Below are 15,262 nucleotides of genomic sequence, written 5' to 3'. Positions count from 1 at the left end.
ACATATAAGGGGAAGGACTTTATTCAACAGTGGGATTTAGGGGCTCATAATAATTTATGAAAATGATAAAACAATGTTTGAAATGAAAGGAATTATTGTAAAGGGTCGGTTTATTAAATCAATTCTTTGTATACTGACATTTTATTAAAACACAATACAATATTGATTACTTTACTTTAACAACAGCTTTTCCAGTATTTTCTCCTCTCAATATTCCAACCAGCGCTTCAACCATGTTATCAAAACCATTGTAAACTTTCTCTTGATATTTAATTTTTCCCTCTTGCAACCAGTTCATATTAGCTTTGATTCCTTCGTCCCATCGATCAAGCCAACGGTTTACTAAAAACCCCTCTACTTTTAGTTCTTTAAACACGATTGATGGTTGTAGTATAGTCACTAAAAACACATTTTTAACATTAGATCAAACAGTAATCGTATATCTTAATTCGTGGTTTTTGTTATAGATGTGTACTTACCTTTTGGTAAAGCCGTATCATTATACGACGATATAGAACCACAAACTGCCACGCGTCCGTATTTGTTCATATGACCCATAATTGTCGAGCTAATTTCACCGCCAACCTACAATAAAGTTTTACAAAATTAAATAAAAGTATTTAAATAAAACTAGTATCAAAATACAAAAAATCTGTTTAAAGAAGAATTTAAAACATAGGTACATTATCAAAGTAGCAGTCAATGCGATTTGGTGCTCCTTCTCTCAAAGCAGTTTTGATATTAGCAGTTTTGTAATTGAAAGCGTAATCAAAACCCAACTCCTTCTGCAAATATTCACATTTTTCATCTGTACCAGCAAATCCGATCACGCGACAACCTGGTGAAATAAAAAATAGGACATATATAAACTGCACATTATGATTGCAATAATATTGCTTAGATGCTTAAAAATATATTTCCCGTACCTAGTATTTTTCCGATTTGTCCAACATGGGAACCTACTGCACCAGCTGCTCCAGTAATGGCAATGGTCTCTCCTGCTTTTGGGTACAATATTTCTTTAACGCCGAAATATGCTGTATTTCTAAAAAAAACGTTGTCATTCCAGTCAGCCATTCCAGTAGACATTGTATATTCACTTTAAAGATTGTTCTTACCCAGGCATTCCAATTACTCCTAAGCCAAGCGAAATTGGATGTGGGCTCATATCAGGCAAAACTGTGATAGGCATAAATCCTAAATACGGTGATGATTTAGGGTTGCAAATGGTATGTGTGCGCCATCCAAATGGACCAGCCACGTATTTGCCCACTGGGTACTGATCATTACGACTCGCAATTATTCTGAAATTGTGAAAGTTAATTTTTATTTATAAACGAATATAATATATTTATATATGTAGATAATCTCAGCTGAAGAGCTTTTCACTGATTATACCTTATAACTTAAAGGGCTTCACTTACCCTGCAACAAGGCGCATGCGGTTGATACATTTCGCATTTCAAATCGCAAATTTAGATTATTGCTGGCTAAGTAGGAGCAACGAATTCAATCGATCGATGAAATGCCGCCATGCATTGATAATCCTTTAATCAGCCATTAGTCGGCAATGTATCAAAAATCGCATGCAACTTGTTGCAAGGTTTGTGGAGTTCTTAAGTTTCATATAGCTTTTTGTATTGCTGCTAACCATCCGCTGACACCCAAAATAAATAAATTTAATAATGAATAATATAATGATAAAATACTCCATATCAGTATACATATAGAAGTTACTCTATGCTCCATACTTAGCGACTTGGCCACCTATCATGTCAGTGGGCAATTTGTATCCGATCATATAAGCGCGCATGTAAGGATCAACACTTAAATATTCTGCTTCCGTCAATATTTCTGTAAAAGATTAAAAAACAGTTTTTTGAGTTAAACAAGTAATCCATGCCTTAATTAGAACTAAAATTAGATAGTTTTTTTTATTATTCGTACTCATATTATATTTACCTCCATCTTTTATTTCTGGAAGTTCTTCTTCAACAATTTTAAAGTCGCTCTTTTTTGGCTCCCCTTGGAAATATTTTGTTAGCACATACTTTCGTGCATTTATTTTTCCAACAACGTTCGAATAAGCGCGTTTTGCGCAGAAGAACGTAGATGTGCTTATTTGCTTCAACATTTTCTGTCAATTGTTAATGGTCAGTAATATATACCTGAAAGATATTCTGGAATGTACAGTAAATCTTCACAAGGTGCTCGAAAGTCAAGTGTAAAGATTTGACGCTTGTAGGGAAGAAAGATTAGTAAGTTTAAACCTTTTCATGGTCGTCCACGGTTACAAGTGGTATAACCGATTATTTTGACAAAAATTCATAACAGATTATTGCAAATATTTTGATTGAATATTGTTTCACGTCCAAGGTCATATTTTACCTTTTACCGTATTTTGAGTGTTTTATTAAAAAAACGAAGACTTAAACTGTAATTCTCTAATAGTGAGGGGCTACCGCGAAAACCGGATTTCGCAAATTGCGGGCATTTTTCTCTATCACTCTAATTACTCCTTCATTGGAGTAAAATAGAAAGATCCCCGCAATTTGCGAAATTCGGTTTTCGCGGTAGCCACTCTGTATCTTTATTTTCGTATTTTTTTTAATTATAATACTTGATAAGTATGTATAATTTTTTGTCAAAAACAACGCTTCGCGCCCCGATTCGCGCACGAGTGTGGAAGGGCTTAATGGTAAATCGCTTACCATCAGGTGATCCGTCTGCTCGTTTGCCTCCTATATCTTAAAATAATATCATGATAGCCCTGCATGTTCTGAATTTCAGCAATCTTTAATTTGAGTCAAAGTTATAACAGCGATTTTAAATGTGTAGCTTAAACATTTCCATAAGGCTAAATAATGTTCTGTGTTGCCACTCCACTTAATTTAAATTTTATTTTATGGAACAAAAACAAAATGGCTTGCTTGTTGTGTTTTCATTGTAATGTGGTTGAATTTCATAAAATAAATATGCATTGAATCAATGATTATGGGATTACAATCAGTTAGTTATTATATCATTAATGTACTTTCCAGCAAACATTGTTAAATAAAATGCTTCAGTGTTATGGATGTTTCATGTAAATTTGTAGCAGCTTCAGTGTAAATACAACGTTGAAGAAATTGCACTGTTTACGTATTTGCCGTAATGAGTTCGGCAGAAGAATTTAACTGCATTTTGTGCAAGGAAACGTTCGATAATAAGGACGAATTACAAATTCATTTCAGGTATCTATCTACTTCATATAAATCAAGTTGTATGATGTTAATATTCATATCTTATGAGATGTTTAATCATTCTATGGTTTTACCAGGAAACATGGTGATCCTAAGTTTAATGAAAGCATCAAGACCAAAAGCCGTGTTCAGAATGAGGTGCCGTTTGCGAATGAAAAGTCGAACGACGCGTCAGAAGTGGTGAACTGCGATGTGTGCGACGAAGTGTTTCCTACTATATCTAAGGCCATAACTCACAAGCATAAAGTCCACCCGGAGCACGATGCGAAGTACTTCTGTCCTTGGTGCGGGAAACTCTTCACGATGAAGGTAAGCCAGTGTGGCAAGTGTGACACATAACCTCACACTATACAACTAATCTCATTCGAAAGTATTATCTAGCAAAGGCAATAAAACGAACGATCGGGTCCGTTCCGTACTTTGTCCATAGTCAGTAGACGACTAAAAGTAACTGTTGAATATGTCAGTATATTGTAACTACTCTTCAAAACCTATCTCAGTACTAAATTGATACTGAGGTGAGTTTTATTTTAATGAGGTATTCTGTTAGGGACATACCTATTTAGTATTATGTTTGCAAAATATGCTAATTAGTAGAACCTTAAAAAATCTGTTAGGAAGTTAGGCTTACTTATTATATTCAAGTTTTAAAAAGTTATGGTAATTGACAAATGTATTATACTGGGTCAACCAAATCTTGTCAGTAAATAGGAACAAAAAAAAACTATACTCATCCTTTTCTTTTGGGTGCTAGTACTAGTGTAAGACAAAGATAGTATGATTCTCTCTGTCTATGTTTGAAATCAAACAGACCTTTGACACACTATATTATTTATATTAAGAGAGTATTTTTTGTTACCAATAGAAACCAATTTGTGAATTACTATTTTTCAGCACCTATATAATAAACATTTACATACAAACCATGATGCTACTGAGGAGGTACCCGGAAGCAAGGATAGTCATTTCCACTGTGATAGCTGTAGTGTATATTTTGTGGTTCCTTCTGCTATGGTGTACCACAACAAATTCTTTCATAGACAAGACTCGGATCTACCCATTATTGGACACTCCAAGAAACAGAAGGTGGTGAATCAGGTTTGTATTACCTATTACTAAAGTTGTAAAAAACTTTCAACATCATTTTCATTTCCTTTGGGGTTGAATTCAAAGAATATCCTTTTTCAGTAGAGCTTTACATGTATGTTAAAAAATTCTAGGTCCTAACTGTTTTGTATGAAAAGATGATCACCTTACATTAAATAGTAATACTTGTACTAAATTCAGCATAAAGGTTTTATTTAGTTGATTGACAATATTGACATGCACTGGTATATAAATGCAATTAGGAATTGCCCAGATTTGCAACCAACAAAGATCCAGATCCATTTCCAGATGACTGTGAACAACATAACAAAAAAAATCCCACTCTGTATTTCACAAAGTCTGTCTATAGGTCTTTGCTTGTCGCGAATCCCTTTATGATTGCTTGCAATCCCCTGGGGGTTTGCATACCACACTCTGAGAACCCTACTGTAATATAATACCATTACTATACTTCGTTTTTTTTAGCATTAGAAATAAGGTAAACAATCTTGATGTGTCTTTTAATTGAAAAACACATTTTAAAAATAAGTTATGGTAAATATGTAACCATTATGAATCCAATACGATCTTTTATAGTCTTCTGCTTTCATAAGTAATAGTTATTGATTTTAAAAAAGTGTTTTTCAATTAAAAGACATGTCAAAATCGCTTACCTTCTTTCAAGTTCTTTCTAATGCTAAAAAAACGAACTATACAGCTTAGGCAAAAAGTGAAGTAAGGGCTTGCAAGAGACTATAACTATAATACAAACCCTCTTGTAGAGTAAGAAGAAGCCTGGTTATGATGATACATGCCATAGTTAATTGCAATTTACTGACAGTAACAAATTACCTTACCTTCTCCAACAAGTAATTATTGTTGAAGGTAAAGCCAGATAAAAAGTTTATATTGACCCTTGGTATCGTCATAATATTTATCAACCCAGAAATGCACAGAAATTGACAGTGTGAGGTATCAATTGTCCCCATGGTTAACCCTTTGACCGCCGTTGGCATGTATACAAGACAACGATAGAACGATACACTGGCGCCGCTGTCTTGTATACAAGACAAAAATTCAACCGCTCGGTAAATGTGGAAAAAATATCAATTATAATTTTTTTTACACTCATGTTAATGTTTTAGGTCCTTGAATAAAAAAAAAATTGCATTTATTGCAGCTATAGAAATCCATTCTTTTATAATAAGGCTCTCAAAAAAATTGCTCCAGATTTCAACGTTTTTCTTGTTCCTCGTCGCCGTTGTCTTGTATACAAGACAGCTAGGGATGGGAATGTTAACTCGATATGAGAATATTCAAAATAAATATGAAATCGCAAATCGGGTTTTATTTAAGCATTTGAACACTTGTTAAATGCCAATTGGTGGTAACTTGTAACTAGAATACGTAAAACGAGACGAGATACAGGCATTAACTATATCTGAAGTTCAGGGAGCTTCTTCACCTGTTGATAGTAGAATCAGACAAGTAAATCTGTCCTTGTGCTTTATTTGCAGAACAAAAGATTCATTTTAAGATGATAGTGTAGTGGGGAGTGATACCCTGCAGTGACCGCTTCGCACAAGAATGGTACAGGCGGACGCTAGGACTATATAGTCAGTGTCGCCTAACTATGAGAATGTTATATATTTGAAATTGACGAAAAATTGTCATGGTAGGGAGGATGTAATACGGGAACTGAGAAGCTCATCTAAGGAACATGTCGAATGTGAAACATGCATTCCCGAACATTTCCGATCCCCACCCTTTTCCAATATTATTGTTCTTCACTCATTGACAATTCAATTAACCCACGTGCAATTTTCCCCAATGCAGTTTCGGTACTTACATTTATATTATCGACACACGATGCGCGGCTCTAACGTTACGCTTATAAAGTTTACGTACCGACAAGCGCTTACGCCGTTGACCTAGAGACTATTATTACTTAGTCCGCGCGGAAACAGTCCTTGTCGGTCTGCACTGCGGACAGTCCATGCGCGCCGTTGTCTTGTATAAACGACTTCTTGTACAGCCTAGTGCGGTGATATTACGTCATGAATCGATATTGTTTAGTGGTTGTTTTTAATGATAAAGACCTTTATTTTTAACATTGTCGTGTGTAAAAAATATGTTAATTTTTGGCATTTTCGAAATAAATTAAAGTTGGATAAGAACAAAGCCAAATTGAGAAGATTTTTACCATAAATTGTAAATATCGATATCACTATTTGCAATCCCTAAACTTTTTATTAGTTGTTTACTTAAAATTTGCTCTGGCGTGTGAGTGAACGTCTTTGCGGACTAGGTCCGGCGGCCAAAAGGTTAAATAGGTCCCTAATAAGCTCTGGGTTGACTTTGTAGATGCCAACCATTAGATTAGAAAATAAAATGTAACAATGTTATAGAAATATTTATTAAAAAAATTAAATGTGTAATTGTATTGGTTTCAGGATCTACTGCCTGTATATTACTGTTCATTCTGTGGAGAGGAATATATTAACAAAGTTAATTTACATGTAAGTATTGTATAGTTTAGTATTATTTATTTTTAGATTTAGCTTTTAAGTTTTAAAGTATGTTGAAGTTGAATGATTAAATTAAAAGTATTGGAAATGCTTCAAGAATTTTAGAGGCACATGTACTTCAATAATTATGAAAAATCTGCGTATAGGCAAAGAGAATAGAGTGAATAGAGAGTTACTGTCGCCATCGCTCGAAGAGATTGCACCATACTTTTGGCCTACTCTCGCGTAGGTGGCGTTAATTTCAATATTTAACAAATTAACACATATCCGTGAAAGAATAAGGGTCAAAGTCAAATGGCGTTCTAACAGTTTTAATCTTTTGTCAAAAGATGGCAGTGTATTTACTGTGCCTATATAATTTACTTTGACAATCCGGCTCTATTTCAAATTCTCTTTGGTATAGGTATTGTATTGCCCTACTTTTGTTGCAATTATAAATGTGTTGGTCAGTGTACAGCGAAGTACCTATTTATTTAGTACCATGTGAACCAAATGCATAATGGAACAGGTTGAGACATGATTTTCGAGATATTAAGGACTGTTTATACGACAACGGTTTCACTCACTTGAATTTTTAGTCGCTATTGGCGACATGTTTCGGGCCCTTCGGGGGTCCATCTTCAGGCTGGAGTGCTCGCGGCGACTGCAACTCGCAATCGATGATATTAAGGACTGTTATGGAATTATAATAAATTTTCATGCTTCCTTACTTTATTGCAGCACACATACGTGACGTTCCACGGGTAAAGGTACCTTATGGCAGTTGGCACTCACGCTATTATTAATGAAGCTCCAATACTGCGGTACTACGTGACGTAAGCGCCGACCGCCATAAGGTACCTTTTCCCGTGGAACGTCGCATATCAACAAAACATACCTACTTGTTACGGTGTTATTGTGTGTCCAGACTCCATCTAGAATATACACTCGGCGTCACGGAAATCGCACACCCACGGATTTTTGTTTCAAGCCGTTATAAACCTTATGTTGTTGAAGGTAAAGTAGGAGTGTGGGGGTTCATTTTAAAGAGAATTTAACCCTTCATTTAAAAACAATGCAAAAGTTAGTAAAAAGTAAAAAACAAAGGCATATTTTTTAATAAGAAATAAAAATCGTATGTTCATGCAAAAAAAAATCAACAAATTAAAACACAATAAAATCAACAAATATTGCAATACAAATGCTTAAAATTAAACTTAAAACCTAGTGTTGCCTCCTGTGGCCTTAATTACTGCCTCCATGCGAGCCTTCATGGACCTCACGAGAGTCACGGTGTGCTCTTGAGGAATAGCATCCCACTCCTCAATGACGGCATTTCGAAGGTGTTCCAGGGATCGCTGGTGCAGGATCACGTGACCGCAGCTTCCATTTTAGCTGACCCCAAAGGTGTTCTATGGGATCCAGGTCCAGATTCCTTGCTGGCCACTGCATAACGGTGATCCCAACCTGATCAAGGTGGTCCCGAACAATCAACACTGTTTGGGAGCGGGCGTTATCCTGCATGAATGTGAACCCAGGACCGACAAATTCGGCGTATGGAACCACATGATCCTCCAGGATCTCTGTGATGTACCGATGAGCAGTCATGGATCCCTGGCCTCGACCACCACCGGTGCTAGAAACACAAACGAGCTCGGTTTTGCCGGCGAGGGAAATGCCAACCCAGAACATGCAGGATCCTCCTCCGTATCCGACGGTTTCTTTAAGACAGGTCTGTGAATAACGTTTCCCTTGCCTTCTGTACCCTCTTCTGCGCCTATCGTTGCAGAAAAGATACACCCTGATCTCATAGGAGAAGAGGACAGCCTTCCATTGCTCGACCGTCCAATCCTTGTGTTCGCAAGCAAACTTACGTCTGATTCGCCGATGCTCTGCCGTCAATTTGGGACCCGTAGCCGCTCTATGGGGCATGATATTCTTCTCCCGCAACCTTCTCCTTACTGTAGAGACGCTTACCACCGTTCTCCGAACTGCTCGTAGCTCCTGCTGCAGCTGGACAGCGTTGGAGAAACGGTCCCGCAAAGACGACGACACAATAAACCGGTCGTATCTCTCGGAAGTGCAGCGTTGTCCTCCGGATCCAGGCTCCCTGGTGAAGTTTCCAGTCCTCTGGAATTGATGAACTGCTCGTAGAACTCAGAAACCGCTTATGTTGAGCTGCCGAGCAACCGCAGACTGCGTCATTCCTAATTCCACCAGGGCTACTGCTTGAGCTGCTACTACTTCCGTGGTATCCATTTTCTTGGGGTGTTTTATTTTTCCAGCTGTTTCGGGATGATCTCTGTGAACTCTGGATACCGAATGACCCATATCACACTTTTACCCCCCCTTTTATACCTATCCAAGGTAACGCAACTAGCGACCCTTACAACGCGTATTCTAGGTGTTCTTTCAGAACGCCATAATTTCGTGATTATTATCATTTTTTCCGAAAATGCTTTATTCATGTTTTAAAGCTTATTAATTGTGCTTTTAAATCATATTAATAGTGATAGGGTATAATACATATGATAAGAGCTATATTCGCTTGAAACAAAAATCAGTGGGTGTGCGATTTCCGTGACGCCGAGTGTATATTTATGTGTATGCATTTATAATGCAACTTTTTAATGTCTTGATTGTAGAAACATATGTGCGACGATCACGAGGAAGAGAACCAACGTCCAACAGATGTATTACGGTGTCCCCTCTGTGAAGCCGTTTTCTATCATTTGGACGCCTATGAGTTACATCTCACCTTCCACTCTTCAGAAGACTTGTACAGTGAAACAAATGAAATGTAAGCCTTATGTCCCTTAATGTCATTAATACAACACAAACTTTGAATTTGTCGTACTCCTCTGCCGGCTCTGCCTCATATTAGTGTTTAATATTTTTATCAACTTCTTACCTAACCAGCATTAGATTCACTCTAAAACAGAACTGAAGGACTTCATACTGCGTTTTTTTTTACGAAAGATTCAGTCATCTCACCTTACCCAGAGGGGTAATTATTCACTCTATTCAGCCAAGTTGGGATTAATCTAGTACACACCATTTTTTTACCAAATTTAACTTATATTCTGTACTATGAGCTAGGGTTCGTAATCACCATATCCAATTTCACAATCCTCACCCAACGCGGAGCTCACTTGTTCTAAATAAATTGTATGTTTTGCAGGAATGACAATGAAATAACAGAATTCTCTCTAGAGACTGTCCCACCGCTTATGGAAAGGATTGAAGATTTGAATAGTTTACCTGATGTTGAGACTAATTTGAATGCTGTTGGAATCGTAAGTACCTATACTATTATTAGATTATCAAAAGCAGATCTAAATATCATGATTATACATTTACTTAGCAACAGTGCAGCAGTCCCTGTTTCGATTAATTAGAAAATTTAGTCTTAAGTCGAAATCTGTGATAAGTGATAGGTCACTTTTCTTTAAATTACATTAATATGCTTTGTTCACATTCTAGGAAAGTTTTCTCCAAATGGCTATGGATGAACCCAAGGACAGTAATGAGCTTCCTGAAAGGTCTAAAAGGTCCAAAAAACATAAGAAGCACAAAAAATCTAAGAAATCAGCCATTACTCTTGATGAGTTCTTAAGTATGAACCAGGATGTATTTGGCGAAGATCTAGATTTCCAAGGTATCGAGGAAGTTCCTACAAAGGTAATAACAAAACAACTTAAAGTTAAAAAACCGCAAATTCCAAAATCAGGCGCAAAACATGTGTCATCTGCGGACTTGCAAAAGTTACAAAGGTTAGGTATTGCTGTTAAAGTTCCGTCTGGTAACAAACCATCATTTCCAAAAGTTAAATCAATAGGTCAACCTATTAAAATTAACCCTCAGATTAGAAATCTCGTGAATCAGCCAAAAACAAACGCTATTAGTGCTTCAAATGCTGTTTTATCAAAATTACTTAATCAAAGTAGCAGTCAATTGAAAATAGTAAAAAAGTCTGGACAAGAGAAAGCGCCCGATGGCGAAACAGAATTCAAAGTAAAAACAATAAATCAGCACCCTGCTGATACTACGGAAGCCCCTGAGGGCATGGAAACTAATAGGCATGAAAAAGAAGAAAAACGCGATGACGCCAAATCTTATAAGCCACAATTATGTATTCCTGACACAAGCCCAAATATCAATCAAGAGATCAATGATAAAGATACTATAGACAATAGGAATGATGAAACCGTAAATAAAGAATCCGCTAACGCAAATTTAAATGAAAGCAATAATGAATGTGCCAGACATGTCAAGTTACCAAATGGAAGCAATAACATTTTGGCTGACCATAACAAGAATGACGCAATTAAAAATATTAGCAAACAAATAACAATCAAACCTATCACTCAATCAGCACCATGTGATGAAGAAAAGAAGTCTAACACTTCCACATCAGAAGTAGATAATACTGATGAACAAAATTGTCCAAGTAATGTTCTGCAAAAAACGAATACTTTAGACACATTGAAGAGTTTAAACAGTGCTATTACTATTAAGTCACTCAAAAATGTTAGTGTTCCAGAAACGAATAAAAACAGCACAATAGGTAACGAAAAGACTGATGCTATGTACAAAACAGATGATGCCCCTAATACTGAGAATAATCATGTAAAAAAGTCTGAGAACATAAATAAAGAACTATCTATTCACAAAACATCGCCTGCCCTAGCATTACAAAGTATAAGTAAAAACATAACAATCAAATCTATGTCACCCCTTATAAATCACCCAAAGGATGATGTTCACAGTGACGAATGTGATGATAATTCTTTTAACAGTCCTGAAGACGGCACATTAATTGAAAATCAAAGTAACAGTAAAGGCGACAAAGTTAAGGAGCAATCTTTTCCCATTACGACTCCCCACGTGTTAAAGAATATCAGTAAAAACATATTAGTAAAACCAATGTCACCCCTACTAAAACACACAAAAGAAGATGTTCCTAGCGACGAACATAATGAAAGTGATTTTGATAATCTCAAAGGCGACACAATAGTTGAAAATCAACGTATCAATAAAAACGACAAAGTTATAGAACAATCTGTTCCTATTACTTCGTCTTCCCACATGTTAAAGAATATTAGCAAAAACGTAACAATAAAACCCATGTCACCCATAATAAAACAACCAAAAGAGGATGTCCCTAGCGACGAACACTATGATAGTCAATTTGATAATCTGGAAGACGATACGTCAACGGATAATAAAAATAAAAGCGTCAAAAGTATAGAACAGTCTGATCACTTGACATCGACTTCCCAAGTCCTAAAGAACATCAGTAAAAATATAACAATAAAATCCATGTCACCCCTAATAAAACACTCAAGAGATATTCCTAATGACGAACATAATGACAGTGATTTTGATAATCCCGAAGATGATGGATCGATTGAAAATAAAAACAAAAGCGAAAAAAATACAGAACAATCTGTTCTCACATCATCGTCCCACATGTTAAAGAATATTAGTAAAAACTTAATAATAAAGCCCATGTCGCCTATGATGAAACAAACAAAAGAAGACATTCCTCAAGATGAGGATAATGATAGTGAATTTGACAATTTCGAAGATGATACACCATTGAAAAGTCAAAATGATCACGGCTCAGCTTTGGATAGACTAATGAACAAGTGTAATATCAAAATAAAAACTGTGCAATCATCACTCACCAACAAAAAAACATTTGGAAACATAAATGAAAATATAAGTGGTCATGAAACGCAAAAGACGACTAACATTCAGTCTAGTAACAATATTTTAAAGAATTTAAAAAATATAACGGCGAAACCAGTACTTTCAAATAAAAGCGTTAGCCAACAAGGAACAGTGTCATCAAATAACACGCCTGATGCTATAAAGCAAGGTAATGTTATTACACAGTCTTTGCACACAAAAGAAATTGATCAAAATATTGAAATTTACAATATTGATGACTCTGATGATGAATACGAACAAAAAACAAACAAAATAGAACCTACCCAAATCAAAAAAGAACCTATTAAAGCTAACATTAATTCACCTGCCGTTTTAAATGCTATCAAAAATATGAGTAAACATATTACTCTTAAGTCTTCAAACAATCAAGTAACGCCAAAAGTAGTTGTCAAAAAAGAAGAAACATTTTCAGACCAGTTTTCAGATGAATATGAAATGCATGATGATGGGGAGTTTAGTTCTAATGATGATTTTGAACAGATATTGGATACATCTCATAAACCAACATTTATCAACAAAGGTACCACAAATAAAAACGATAATTTTAACAATGTTCTTAAACAGTTGGGTCAACAAGTTACAGTTAAATCAAAAAATGCATTTAATCAATCAAATATTACAACGGTTCACGGTTCACAAAGTTTCAATCAAGGCAATATTGCACATGACACTGACAGTGACGAGGAGCCGTACACTGGTAAAGTAAAAATAACAGAAGTAACTGAAGATGACGATAACATCGACCACGAAAATGATCCTAATAACGAGGGTATTGTGACTCAGTCTCCTGAAGACAGTGGCGACGAGCAATTTACAAAAGGAATATATGATATGGATGATTATAGTAATCAAAATATAAAAGTAAGGTTAAATGAAAATCTTAAAACGAATAGCCAAGGCGTGTTAAAAAATATTAGTAAAAATATAACAATTAAGTCAATTAGTGAAAAAACCGCTGATTCTAGTGAAAATGTATCTAAAGCTAATCAAAGTAGTTTGTGTAAAGAATTAGTAATGAAGCCCGTTACACAAAACAGGCCTGACACTACAAATGACAGCGAAAAGGCCAGTACTTCGAATATGCATAATAATAAACGAAACGCCGGTCCTGGCACTTCAAGTCCAAATTATCCTACTGCGCAGCAGAAACTTACAAAATCTGGCGCAGTGAATACTGTTAACAAAGAAGTTAAAGTTAAAACCTTTCAGTCTGAAACAGTGATAGAAGAAATTACCACAACCGTTACGAAAACCATACGCAGAGTAAACCAAACTACAGTAAACCAGCAGGTTTTCAATGCCAGTAAAGTGTTGCCTGCTCCTAGAATGGTAAAACCGCAGACGGGCCCTAGAATGCCAAATATTTATTCGTCTAACAATCTAAAAGGGCTTACAGTAAGGCAGCCTAATCCTAGGACCGTACAGCCTACTCCTAGGACCGTCCGGCCTAAAATAAGACAACCGGGACCTGTTCGACCCCCATCCAGCACGGTAGTGAGACCATCCGTTTCAAATCAGTTAGTACCTATGCGACCCGGTGTAACGGCAATAAGGGCTATGAATGCTCCTAGAATGCCAGTAAAAAACATGCCACGTCAACCGGGACCCGTCGCGCGACCATTAAAAATTTCGCCTAATGTTGTAAATCAGACTTTGAAAAGGCCTGGGAACGAAGAACCGCCAGGACATTTTAGTTGTTTCAAGAAACCGAAAGAATCTCTTATTCCCGGCAATGAGTCTGCAGAAACCAGTTCCAACTTACATTACGCCTCCAGTTCACAAACGAGTAAATTCTGTAGTACCAGTCAAATTGTGAAAGGTAACTCTGTCGTAACTTCTACACAAATGAAAGCTCAGTCAATTACTCAACAGCAAAAAGGTAACGCCGTCGTAACTTCTACACAAATGAAAGCTCAGTCAGTAACTCAACAGCAACAAATAAATAGACTGGGTAACATTTCTGGACTAAAAGTAGCAAAGACCTGTCAAGTAAGCCGGGTGGAGACAACTGAAATGAGCCCTGCAAAACGAACTGCACTGGAGGCTATAGAGAAATTGCAAAAGCAAGGGCTGTTAATAAAGAAGCCGCGAGTTGAAGAAGATCCCGATCCACCAAACTCTGATGGCGACGAGCATGAACAGTATGATGATTATGATGAATGATTTCATACATTTGTAATTGTGTAATAATGTAAATAAGTAAAAATTTACAGTGATAAAACTATTTAAAAAAGTTGTGGTTCTGATAGTGAACACAAGTATGAAAATAGCGATTATAAGCGAGTCGATGAATGCAGTGTCATGTATGTGTAACTAATAAGTGTAAATGTCTGATGTGAAGATTTGTAAATAATAGAGCGATACCTATATATTTAAGACTCCAGAGTTGAGGTATCCACTACTATGGTTTGTATTATCTTAGGTGTAATTTATCTTTATTTTGAATGGAAGCAACGTTTAATTTCTGGTTTAATTTATAAATAATATACTTTTAAGTTATGACAGGGGTTTAATTGTCGAATTGTTTATAAATTTAAAATATTGGCTTAGGTAAAAATTACCTATCTAGAGATTTTCTTAAACACATAAAATATTGAAGCAATGTTGAATTGTTTTGTTACATCTATATTTTAATAAATTTATGGATGCTCATTTAGATTGTTTTAATTTGCTCCTGACATGGGAAATAAA

The 15,262-nt window shown here is 36.0% G+C and overlaps 2 protein-coding genes across 3 annotated transcripts; one reads left to right on the top strand and one right to left on the bottom strand.

Moving 5' to 3' along the window:
• Positions 1-151: 151 nt before the first annotated feature.
• On the bottom strand, positions 152-2,157 carry LOC134652618 (prostaglandin reductase 1-like). Its single transcript, XM_063507779.1, has 7 exons — positions 1,963-2,157; positions 1,752-1,854; positions 1,119-1,304; positions 927-1,045; positions 684-838; positions 480-585; positions 152-399 (listed from the first exon to the last, which is right to left on the bottom strand). The coding sequence occupies exons 1-7, from the start codon at positions 2,132-2,134 to the stop codon at positions 167-169; spliced, it is 1,074 nt and encodes a 357-aa protein (XP_063363849.1). The 5' UTR covers positions 2,135-2,157; the 3' UTR covers positions 152-166.
• Positions 2,158-2,934: 777 nt separating this feature from the next.
• Positions 2,935-15,225, top strand: LOC134653028 (putative uncharacterized protein DDB_G0282133). 2 transcript variants are annotated; one of them, XM_063508307.1, is made up of 8 exons: positions 2,935-3,233; positions 3,320-3,551; positions 4,137-4,340; positions 6,782-6,847; positions 9,481-9,635; positions 10,017-10,131; positions 10,319-14,390; positions 14,451-15,225. In XM_063508307.1, exons 1-8 carry the CDS (start codon positions 3,154-3,156, stop codon positions 14,732-14,734), a joined length of 5,208 nt encoding a protein of 1,735 aa, XP_063364377.1. In that variant the 5' UTR covers positions 2,935-3,153; the 3' UTR covers positions 14,735-15,225. The 2 variants fall into 2 exon arrangements, with proteins under 2 accessions (XP_063364377.1, XP_063364376.1); XM_063508306.1 differs by having other exon boundaries at positions 10,319-15,225.
• The last annotated feature ends 37 nt before the right edge of the window (positions 15,226-15,262 follow it).

This window comes from Cydia amplana, chromosome 12 (genome assembly GCF_948474715.1).
Source record: "Cydia amplana chromosome 12, ilCydAmpl1.1, whole genome shotgun sequence".
NCBI classification, from domain to species: Eukaryota; Metazoa; Arthropoda; class Insecta; order Lepidoptera; family Tortricidae; genus Cydia; species Cydia amplana.
The sequence above is the reverse complement of the archived record's forward strand: the minus strand, read 5'-3'. Positions and strand labels throughout refer to the sequence as shown.